Source organism: Ambystoma mexicanum, chromosome 8, assembly GCF_040938575.1.
Source record: "Ambystoma mexicanum isolate Mex_15411 chromosome 8, UKY_AmexF1_1, whole genome shotgun sequence".
Classification (NCBI taxonomy): domain Eukaryota; kingdom Metazoa; phylum Chordata; class Amphibia; order Caudata; family Ambystomatidae; genus Ambystoma; species Ambystoma mexicanum.
In genome coordinates, this window is record NC_090929.1 from 11,853,149 (window position 1) to 11,865,938 (window position 12,790).

The window sequence follows — 12,790 nt, forward strand, 5'->3', positions numbered from 1 at the left end:
AAGGTCAAACCACCTGTCACACAAACCACCTGTCAGTGCCGTGCACTGCACCACAAACCAGCACCACCACTGCTGTTGCACCCAAACCAACCCAGCCATCACCACCCATGCCAACCTGAACAAGGTCAAACCACCTGTCACACAAACCACCTGTCAGTGCCGTGCACTGCACCACAAACCAGCACCACCATTGCTGTTGCACCCAAACCATCCCAGCCATCACCACCCATGCCAACCTGAACAAGGTCCATCACCTGCCACACAAACCACCTGTCAGTGGCGTGCACTGCACCACAAACCAGCACCACCACTGCTGTTGCCCCAAAACCATCCCAGCCATCACCACCCATGCCAACCTGAACGAGGACCATCACCTGCCACACAAACCACGAGTCGGTGCCATACACTGCACCACAAACCAGCACCACCACTGCTGTTGCCCCCAAACCATCCCAGCCATCACCACCCATGCCAACCTGAACGAGGACCATCACCTGCCACACAAACCACGAGTCGGTGCCATGCACTGCACCACAAACCAGCACCACCACTGCTGTTGCACCCAAACCATCCCAGCCATCACCACCCATGCCAACCTGAATAAGGGCCATCACCTGCCACACAAACCACCTGCCAAAGCCACGCACTGCACCACAAACCAGCACCACCACTGCTGTTGCACCCAAACCATCCCAGCCATCACCACCCATGCCAACCTGAACAAGGTCCATCACCTGCCACACAAACCACCTGTCGGTGCCATGCACTGCACCACAAACCAGCACCACCACTGCTGTTGCACCCAAACCATCCCAGCCATCACCACTCATGCCAACCTGAACAAGGTCCATCCCCTGCCACACAAACCACTTGTCGGTGCCATGCACTGCACCACAAACCAGCACCACCACTGCTGTTGCCCACAAACCATCCCAGCCATCACCACCCATGCCAACCTGAACAAGGTCAAACCACCTGTCACACAAACCACCTGTCAGTGCCGTGCACTGGACCACAAACCAGCACCACCACTGCTGTTGCACCCAAACCATCCCAGCCATCACCACCCATGCCAACCTGAATAAGGGCCATCACCTGCCACACAAACCACCTGCCAAAGCCACGCACTGCACCACAAACCAGCACCACCACTGCTGTTGCACCCAAACCATCCCAGCCATCACCACCCATGCCAACCTAAACAAGGTCCATCACCTGCCACACAAACCACCTGTCGGTGCCATGCACTGCACCACAAACCAGCACCACCACTGCTGTTGCCCACAAACCATTCCAGCCATCACCACCCATGCCAACCTGAACAAGGTCCATCACCGGCCACACAAACCACGAGTCGGTGCCATGCACTGCACCACAAACCAGCACCACCACTGCTGTTGCCCCCAAACCATCCCAGCCATCACCACCCATGCCAACCTGAACAAGGTCCATCACCTGCCACACAAACCACGAGTCGGTGCCATGCACTGCACCACAAACCAGCACCACCACTGCTGTTGCCCCCAAACCATCCCAGCCATCACCACCCATGCCAACCTGAACAAGGTCGCCTGTCGGTGCCATGCACTGCACCACTAACCAGCACCACCACTGCTGTTGCCCCCAAACCATCCCAGCCATCACCACCCATGCCAACCTGAACAAGGTCCATCACCTGCCACACAAACCACGAGTCGGTGCCATGCACTGCACCACAAACCAGCACCACCACTGCTGTTGCCCCCAAACCATCCCAGCCATCACCACCCATGCCAACCTGAACAAGGTCCATCACCTGCCACACAAACCACCTGTCAGTGCCATGCACTGCACCACAAACCAGAACCACCACTGCTGTTGCACCCAAACCATCCCAGCCCTCACCATCCATGCCAACCTGAACAATGTCCAACACTGCCGTCACCTGTCCCACAAACCACCTGCCAAAGCCAGGCACTGCACTACACACCAGCACCACCACTGCACGGTCACTGCCATCCATTGTACTCCATTCAAGCTCTGTCCTACAGCCCACTGCACCCCAAACCTGCATGTTCTGCAAGCCACTACACTACAAACCAGCCCTGTCACTGCATCCAAAACCAGCTAGATAACTGCTGTCTGCAGCACCCCCAAGAGCCCTGTGAGTAACCCACCAAAACCTAAGCCTCTATTTCCGCCATCTACTGCAGCCCACACGAGCCAAATCAACACCAGCACTGGGCCGAGGAGCGTGCATCCCTCCTCGCATCCAGAGCCACCACCAACCTCCCTCCCTCTCTCCTATGTACACATTGGCCCCTACCTCCTCGTATGAACCCCAGTTGCACTCTGTCTGATGGACTGCCAGGCCAGCCCCCCACCTATACCTGTACCCCAAGGCCTGTGCTTCCGCGGAGAGTCAATGCTTCCATGCCTTTCAGATCTCCAGGCTCGAGCAGACGTGGATGGGGCTGCGGCAGAGACACACCGAGGGCGCCATCTTGTACGAGAAGAAACTCAAGCCCTTCCTGAAGAGCCTGAATGAGGGGAAAGGTAAACAGAGCGGGGTCCCCGGCGAAAAGAGGGGCGCCCGCAGCCAAAGCAGTGGCAAAGGGGGCACATCAGCAAGGGCAGCAGGCCAGGGCTTCCCGCACTCAGGAGCTGCACACTGGGCAATGGGCCCCAGACAGGGAGAGACAGGGAGGTAGCGAGACGCCAGGCAGAAAGGCCACTAAAAGCTCAGGGCGCTGCCCCACTGTCTCATGGAAGTCTGCCCCATACGATACGGGACCCTATACACGGGCCCAGAGGGATCAACTAAAAGACCCCCACTACCAGGGTGCTAGTGCAGCTCCTTGATTTGCACCCCACCACCATGGGGGCTGAGCTTTCAGACCCCCACCCCACCACATGTCACGAGAACCTCCAGACTCTCACCATCATCACCCTGGCAGTGCAGGTGCAAGACCCCCACCATAATCACCCTGGTAGTGCAGGTGCCAGACCCCCACCATCATCACCCTAGCAGTGCAGTTGCAGACCCCCACCATCATCACCCTGGTAGTGCAGGTGCCAGACCCCCACCATCATCACCCTGGCAGTGCAGGTGCAAGACCCCCACCATCGTCACCCTGGTAGTGCAGGTGCCAGACCCCCACCATTATCACCCTGCTAGTGCAGGTGCCAAACCCCCCATCACCCAGCTAGTGCAGCAGTTGCCAGACCCCCACCATCATCACCCTAGCAGTGCAGGTGCCAGACACCCCCCTCATCACCCTGGTAGTGCAGGTGCCAGACCCCCACCATCATCACCCTGGTAGTGCAGGTGCCAGACCCCCACCATCATCACCCTGGTAGTGTAGGTGCCAGACCCCCACCATCACCCTGGTAGTGCAGGTGCCAGACCCCCTCATCATCACCCTAACAGTGCAGGTGCCAGACCCCCACCATCATCACGCTAGTAGTGCAGGTGCCAGACCCCCACCATCATCACCCTGGTAGTGCAGCCAGACCCCCACCATCATCACCCTAACAGTGCAGGTGCCAGACCCCCACCATCATCACCCTGGTAGTGCAGGTGCCAGACCCCCACCATCATCACCCTAACAGTGCAGGTGCCAGACCCCCACCATCATCACCCTGGTAGTGTAGGTGCCAGACCCCCACCATCATCACCCTAGCAGTGCAGTTGCAGACCCCCACCATCATCATCCTGGTAGTGTAGGTGCCAGACCCTCACCATCATCACCCTGGTAGTGTAGGTGCCAAACCCTCACCATCATCACCCTGGTAGTGCAGGTGCCAGACCCCCACCATCATCACCCTGCTAGTGCAGGTGCGAGACCCCCACCATCATCACCCTGGTAGTGCAGGTGCCAGACCCCCACCATCATCACCCTAGCAGTGCAGTTGCAGACCCCCACCATCATCACCCTTGTAGTGTAGGTGCCAGACCCTCACCATCATCACCCTGGTAGTGCAGGTGCCAGACCTCCACCATCGTCACCCTGGTAGTGCAGGTGCCAGAACCCCACCAAACACACCCTCACCATCATCACCCTGGTAGTGCAGGTGCTAGACCCCCCCTCATCACCCTAGCAGTGCAGGTGCCAGACCCTCACTATTGTCATGCTAGTGGTGTAGGTGTCAGACCCTCACCATCATCACCCTGGTAGTGCAGGTGCCAGACCCCCACCATCATCACCCTGGTAGTGCAGGTGCCAGACCCCCCTCATCACCCTGCTAATGCAGATGCCAGACCCCCACCATCATCACCCTGCTAATGCAGATGCCAGACCCCCACCATCATCACCCTGGTAGTGCAGGTGCCAGACCCCCACCATCATCACCCTGGTAGTGCAGGTGCAACACACCCTCACCATCATCACCCTGGTAGTGCAGGTGCCAGACCCCCATCATCACCCTGCTAGTGCAGGTGCCAGACCCCCCTCATCACCCTGCTAGTGCAGGTGCCAGACCCCCACCATCACCCTGCTAGTGCAGGTGTCAGACCCCCTCATCACCCTGCTAGTGCAGGTGCCAGACCCCCCCATCACCCTGCTAGTGCAGGTACCAGACCACCCCTCATCACCCTGCTAGTGCAGGTGCCAGACCCCCCTCATCACCCTGCTAGTGCAGGTGCCATACCCCCCTCATCAACCTGCTAGTGCAGGTGCCAGACCCCCCTCATCACCCTGCTAGTGCAGCAGGTGCCAGACCCCCACCATCATCACCCTAGCAGTGCAGGTGCCAGACACCACCCTCATCACCCTGGTAGTGCAGGTGCCAGACCCCCACCATCATCACCCTGGTAGTGCAGGTGCCAGACCCCCACCATCATCACCCTCGTAGTGCAGGTGCCAGACCCCCACCATCACCCTGCTAGTGCAGGTGTCAGACCCCCTCATCACCCTGCTAGTGCAGGTGCCAGACCCCCCCCATCACCCTGCTAGTGCAGGTGCCAGACCCCCCTCATCACCCTGCTAGGGCAGGTGCCAGACCTCCCCTCATCACCCTGCTAGTTCAGGTGCCAGACCCCCCCCCCTCATCACCCTGCTAGTGCAGGTGCCAGACCTCCCCTCATCACCCTGCTAGTGCAGGTGCCAGACCCCCCCATCATCACCCTAACAGTGCAGGCGCCAGACCCCCACCATCATCACCCTGGTAGTGCAGCAGGTGCCAGACCCCCACCATCATCACCCTAGTAGTGCAGGTGCCAGACACCCCCCTCATCACCCTGGTAGTGCAGCAGGTGCCAGACCCCCACCATCATCACCCTGGTAGTGCAGGTGCCAGACCCCCACTATCACCCTGCTAGTGCAGGTGCCAGACCCCCCCCTCATCACCCTGCTAGTGCAGGTGCCAGACCCCCACCATCACCCTGCTAGTGCAGGTGCCAGACCCCCCTCATCACCCTGCTAGTGCAGGTGCCAGACCCCCCTCATCACCCTGCTAGTGCAGGTGCCAGACCTCCCCTCATCACCCTGCTAGTGCAGGTGCCAGACCCCCCCTCATCACCCTGCTAGTGCAGGTGCCAGACCTCCCCTCATCACCCTGCTAGTGCAGGTGCCAGACCCCCCCCCTCATCACCCTGCTAGTGCAGGTGCCAGACCCCCACCATCACCCTGCTAGTGCAGGTGCCAGACCGCCTCATCACCCTGCTAGTGCAGGTGCCAGACCCCCCCTCATCACCCTGCTAGTGCATGTGCCAGACCCCCACCATCACCCTGCTAGTGCAGGTGCCAAACCCCCACCATCACCCTGCTAGTGCAGCAGGTGCCAGACCCCCACCATCATCACCCTAGCAGTGCAGGTGCCAGACACCCCCCTCATCACCCTGGTAGTGCAGGTGCCAGACCGCCACCATCATCACCCTGGTAGTGCAGGTGCCAGACCCCCACCATCATCACCCTGGTAGTGTATTTGCCAGACCCCCACCATCACCCTGGTAGTGCAGGTGCCAGACCCCCCCATCATCACCCTAACAGTGCAGGTGCCAGACCCCCACCATCATCACCCTCGTAGTGCAGGTGCCAGACCCCCACCATCATCACCCTAACAGTGCAGGTGCCAGACCCCCACCATCATCACCCTGGTAGTGCAGGTGCCAGACCCCCACCACCATCACCCTGGTAGTGCAGGTGCCAGACCCCCACCATCATCACCCTAACAGTGCAGGTGCCACCATCATCACCCCGGTAGTGCAGGTGCCAGACCCCCACCATCATCACCCTAACAGTGCAGGTGCCAGACCCCCACCATCATCACCCTGGTAGTGTAGGTGCCAGACCCTCACCATCATCACCCTAGCAGTGCAGGTGCAACGCACCCTCACCACCAGTGGGAACAGAGATGCCAGAGCCTACATTTGCCGATACTGCCAGTCACCCTGAACCCATTCTTTGTTGAAGGTGTCTGTTGCAGTTTCTTGGGGTTCTTTTGTTCACCTGAAGCTCCCTCGTGTCCCAGGAAGCCCTCTTGCTCCCTTTTGCACATGCTCTTTCCTGCATGCGTTGAGGCGGCTTCATCTGGGGTGTGATTGTTCTCCCATGGGCACATCTCCTTCCCCAGCCTCCACTCCTCCTTGGAATGTCTACCACTGTTCTGCACCCTCACACAGCAGGCCTACCGATTCTTCGAAGCTGATCCCATGTTGTCATTTGCTTCTGTTTGTCTTTAGAAGGCTCGCCACTGACCAACACAACCTTCCCTCACATTGTCCCGCTCATCACACTCATGGAACGAGACTCCATTCTGTCTGAAGGGGCTGAGCCGTGGGAAAGCATTGATGGTGGCGTGGAGGTGGTGATGGCTCATCTAGAGGCGGCACGGATGGTGGCACATCATGGAGGGCTGTACCGCACCAACGCAGAGATGAAGCTGCATGGTAAGAGCATGGTCACATTCACCCGATGTTAATCACCTGCACTTTGATGAAGCCTTCTCACCTGAGCTCGCCAAAACCATACACTCTCATGCCAACTGCTTACAAAGCCACTGTGAGGGGACACCAGCAGCTCTGCACCCCCGCACTCTGAGCGGCATAGGACGGCAATGGGATTCCATCATGTAGTAATAAGAATCCATTGCACAGGGACCATCAAACACTATGCAAGCTATATGCAGCCAGCACAAAAGGCCATGCAACCTGTATACTTGCACCGCGAGATGCCATCCAGAACCTACACACAGGCCCATTAGAGGCCATGCAAAGCATACACACACAGGCACTTCAAGAAGCCTTGCATAACCTATACAGGCACCATGAGAGGTAATGCATAACTTAAACAGACACACAGCACTGACACATGCACAACAGGAGGCCCTGCCAACTCTATGCACAGACCTGCTGTGAAGCCACACAAACCATATTGACATCACACCTCCAAATTATTGCTGCGATCAATACCACCCACAACTCATACTTGTTTATGTGTTGTGTGCGGTGTGTGAGCGTACATGTATGTGTGTGTGTGTGTGTGTGTGTGTGTGTGTGTTGTGGTGGGTCAGAAGAAGGACAAGGACTCTTACAAGACATTTCAAATGTGCTTTTATTAAAGAAAAGGAAAATGTCTACTTTCCCTACTTCTCTGGGGTATTCCCTACCTAACAAAACTGACTACATTGCCCGTCAGTCGTCAGTGAATGTCCACCATCCAGACTTACCCTAACTGATCCTACCACTATTTTAATAACTAAGGACAGGAGAATGACTCCCTTCTCCTACCTTTTGCCTGTAGCAAAGGTTTGTTCAATAGTGGATTTTTGAACAGTCTCTCGTGATTTCTTTGATCAGTTCATACAGTTCTGTCAAGGCTTCCTTAAGCCATGGTTTCTTATCAAAATGGAATTTCTTTGACTCTATGTTGATATTTTCTCCCTGACGATGGTTTCCTTTCGCTTCACACTTTTCTCTTTTTTTTTGTTACAAATCTTTATTCTCTCCTTTTCCCAGGGTACTGTTATCCAGCCCTTCAGATTCCCGCTCTTAAAGTTTTCTTCTTTCTTGTACAGTACACTTCCTTTTTCCTCTCTATTATATCTGTCTTTGGACATATACTTCAGTTTATCCTTCTCTTCCAAGTTGTCTCTTATAACCTCTTCCTCCTTCTTACTGATGTTCTCTTTACGTGACTGAGACGAGTATGAATACTCTCATAATGATTCTCATTCACTTCTCTTACTTCCAATGGGATCGTCTCTTTATCTTGACTGGGCCGAGTATGAATACTCTCATAATGATTCTCATTCACTTCTCTTACTTCCAATGGGATCGTCTCTTTATCTTGACTGGGACGAGTATGAATACTCTCATAATGATTCTCATTCACTTCTCTTACTTCCAATGGGATCGTCTGTTTATCTTGACTGGGCCGAGTATGAATACTCTCATAATGATTCTCATTCACTTCTCTTACTTCCAATGGGATTGTCTCTTAATCTTGACTGGGCCGAGTATGAATACTCTCATAATGATTCTCATTCACTTCTCTTACTTCCAATGGGATTGTCTCTTAATCTTGACTGGCCTAGTATGAATACTCTCATAATGATTCTCATTCACTTCTCTTACTTCCAATGGGATCGTCTCTTTATCTTGACTGGGCCGAGTATGAATACTTTCATAATAATTCTCATTCACTTCTCTTACTTCCAATGGAATCGTCTCTTTATCGTGACTGAGACGAGTATGAATACTCTCATAATAATTCTCATTCACTTCTCTTACTTCCAATGGGATTGTCTCTTAATCTTGACTGGGCCGAGTATGAATACTTTCATAGGGATTCTCATTCACTTCTCTTACTTCCAACGGGATCCTCTCTTTATCTTGACTGGGCCGAGTATGAATACTCTCATAATAATTCTCATTCACTTCTCTTACTTCCAATGGGATTGTCTCTTTATCTTGACTGAGACGAGTATGAATACCGAGTATGAATACTTTCATAATAATTCTCATTCACTTCTCTTACTTCCAATGGAATCGTCTCTTTATCGTGACTGAGACGAGTATGAATACTCTCATAATAATTCTCATTCACTTCTCTTACTTCCAATGGAATCGTCTCTTTATCGTGACTGAGACGAGTATGAATACTCTCATAATGATTCTCATTCACTTCTCTTACTTCCATTGGGATCGTCTCTTTATCTTGACTGGGCCGAGTATGAATACTCTCATAATGATTCTCATTCACTTCTCTTACTTCCAATGGGATCGTCTCTTTATCTTGACTGGGCCGAGTATGAATACTCTCATAATGATTCTCATTCACTTCTCTTACTTCCAATGGGATCGTCTCTTTATCTTGATTGGGCCGAGTATGAATACTTTCATAATGATTCTCACTCACTTCTCTTACTTCCAATGGGATCGTCTCTTTATCTTGACTGGGCCGAGTATGAATACTTTCATAATAATTCTCATTCACTTCTCTTACTTCCAATGGAATCGTCTCTTTATCGTGACTGAGACGAGTATGAATACTCTCATAATAATTCTCATTCACTTCTCTTACTTCCATTGGGATTGTCTCTTAATCTTGACTGGGCCGAGTATGAATACTTTCATAGGGATTCTCATTCACTTCTCTTACTTCCAACGGGATCCTCTCTTTATCTTGACTGGGCCGAGTATGAATACTCTCATAATAATTCTCATTCACTTCTCTTACTTCCAATGGGATTGTCTCTTTATCTTGACTAAGACGAGTATGAATACCGAGTATGAATACTTTCATAATAATTCTCATTCACTTCTCTTACTTCCAATGGAATCGTCTCTTTATCGTGACTGAGACGAGTATGAATACTCTCATAATGATTCTCATTCACTTCTCTTACTTCCAATGGGATTGTCTCTTAATCTTGACTGGGCCGAGTATGAATACTCTCATAGGGATTCTCATTCACTTCTCTTACTTCCAATGGGATCGTCTCTTTATCTTGATTGGGCCTAGTATGAATACTCTCATAATAATTCTCATTCACTTCTCTTACTTCCAATGGGATTGTCTCTTTATCTTGACTGAGACGAGTATGAATACTCTCATAATGATTCTCATTCACTTCTCTTACTTCCAATGGATCGTCTCTTTATCGTGACTGAGACGAGTATGAATACTCTCATAATAATTCTCATTCACTTCTCTTACTTCCAATGGGATTGTCTCTTAATCTTGACTGGGCCGAGTATGAATACTCTCATAATGATTCTCATTCACTTCTCTTACTTCCAATGGGATTGTCTCTTTATCTTGACTGGGCCAAGTATGAATACTCTCATAATGATTCTCATTCACTTCTCTTACTTCCAATGGGATCGACTCTGACTGAGACGAGTATGAATACTCTCATAATGATTCTCATTCACTTCTCTTACTTCCAATGGGATCGTCTCTTTATCGTGACTGAGACGAGTATGAATACTCTCATAATGATTCTCATTCACTTCTCTTACTTCCAATGGGATTGTCTCTTTATCGTGACTGAGACGAGTATGAATACTCTCATAATAATTCTCATTCACTTCTCTTACTTCCAATGGGATCGTCTCTTTATCGTGACTGAGACGAGTATGAATACTCTCATAATGATTCTCATTCACTTCTCTTACTTCCAATGGGATTGTCTCTTTATCTTGACTGGGCCGAGTATGAATACTCTCATAATGATTCTCATTCACTTCTCTTACTTCCAATGGGATCATCTCTTTATCTTGACTGGGCCGAGTATGAATACTCTCATAATGATTCTCATTCACTTCTCTTACTTCCAATGGGATCGTCTCTTTATCGTGACTGAGACGAGTATGAATACTCTCATAATAATTCTCATTTACTTCTCTTACTTCCAATGGATCGTCTCTTTATCGTGACTGAGACGAGTATGAATACTCTCATAATAATTCTCATTCACTTCTCTTACTTCCAATGGATCGTCTCTTTATCTTGACTGAGACGAGTATGAATACTCTCATAATGATTCTCATTCACTTCTCTTACTTCCAATGGATTGTCTCTTTATCGTGACTGAGACGAGTATGAATACTCTCATAATAATTCTCATTTACTTCTCTTACTTCCAATGGGATCGTCTCTTTATCGTGACTGAGACGAGTATGAATGCTCTAATAATAATTCTCATTCACTTCTCTTACTTCCAATGGGATCGTCTCTTTATCGTGACTGAGACGAGTATGAATACTCTCATAATAATTCTCATTCACTTCTCTTACTTCCAATGGGATCGTCTCTTTTTTTTTTGTTTACATTTTTAAAATTATTTTATAACAACACACCAAACATTGCAAATAATTAGGACTTCCATGTTTAAGTTTAGCAATGTAACATTACAGAATACACTCTTCTGTCCCACTCCCTCCCGCCCCATTAACTCGAGCCCCTGTATCCAAGTCAGCCTGTTCTTCTTCAGGCGGGTCTATTGTCATTATCTTTCCCATGTCATCATCACTGTAATCAGTCTGGGAGGGGCCTGCCATTGTGGCCACCAGTTGCCTCCATTCGATTAGGGGTCCCACCTCCTCCTCCCCTCCCCTGCTGACCGCTTCGAACCAAGCAGCCGTTTCTGCCTCTGCCCACTTCATGAGGTCAGCCCACCGCAACTCTATCCTAGGCCTATGGGCTGCCTTCCAGCACATTGCAATCCTCTGTTTGGCCAGGATGTAGGCCAGGTCTTTCATCTTACTAATATGCCTCAGATTCCGTGGTCTAGGGAAGCCCCCAAGCATGCATGCCCAAGCCGACTCCACCTCCAGCGTAATGCCTTTTCCTGCCAAGCGTATCTTCGATTCTGTCCAAAACCTTCCAACCTCCGGGCATGCCCAGAACATGTGTAACATCCGAGCTTCCTCCTCCCCACACCTGGGGCATCTCTGAGTCAACTGGCCACCAAACCTGGCAATCTTACGGGGGTCAGATATGCTCTGTGTGACATAGAGTTGGATCTGTTGGAGCCTCGCGTTCCGGGACACTTTCTTATGATATCTTTGGGCTCTGTCCCATAGCCCATCCGACATGGGTTCTCCCACCTCTTCTTCCCAGACTTGCCTCAGTTGGAGCAATTCCTTCCCCACCTTGGACCCGAGTAGCTCATATATGCGGGATATCTCATGCCCACCCTCCGAGATGTCATATATCGTCTCAATGGTGGCATCAAGTTGTTCTGCAAGCACTGCCGCTGGCCACTTTTCTCGCACTCATTTAACGATTCTGGAGTAGGAAATGTGTTGCCCTTTATGCACCCTGGTGTCCTCTATTAGTTTCTGGAATTCCAGTGCCTCCCCCTCCTGCCATATGTCTCCCAGGGTATCCAGGCCCATCGGTTCCCAGTATCTACGAACCCCTTTTATCAGTTGGGGGTCTTCTCTGCAAAGCACCACCAGCGGCACCTGCATGGAAAACGGAGCCGGGTATCCCACAGTCTACCATGTCCTGTGCCACACCTCCCAGCCAAGCACCAACAGCCTCGCCATCTCTAGTACCTTTGTTTTTGATAGCCAGACTATCTCTCTAAGGAAGTAGGGAGCAGGATCCATGCACAACAGCCTGGTTTCAGCCATTTCGTCTTCAGACAGCCACCTGGCCACATATTGCAGTTGTCCCGCCAAGTAATATAACTCAACATTCGGCAGGTTTATTCCCCCCCTGTCACACGAATTCTGTAATTTCCAGAGAGCCACCCTGTTCCTGGAGTTATGCCATATAAAGCCCCTGCACAAGCTGTGGAGACTAGCGAAGAAGCGCCTAGGGATCACATACGGAATATTTACAAAGAAATTTAACAG

The 12,790-nt window shown here is 51.4% G+C and overlaps 1 protein-coding gene across 4 annotated transcripts in view; it reads left to right on the forward strand.

Annotated features, from left to right (window-relative positions):
- Positions 1–12,790, forward strand: part of SH2D3C (SH2 domain containing 3C) — a 580,515-nt gene that overhangs the window by 527,705 nt on the left and 40,020 nt on the right. For all 4 annotated transcript variants that reach the window (XM_069609127.1, XM_069609128.1, XM_069609129.1 and 1 more), the window contains 2 exons: positions 2,424–2,535; positions 6,662–6,868. In XM_069609127.1, coding sequence (XP_069465228.1) covers positions 2,424–2,535; positions 6,662–6,868 — 319 coding nt within the window. The remainder of the gene's footprint in view (positions 1–2,423; positions 2,536–6,661; positions 6,869–12,790) is intronic.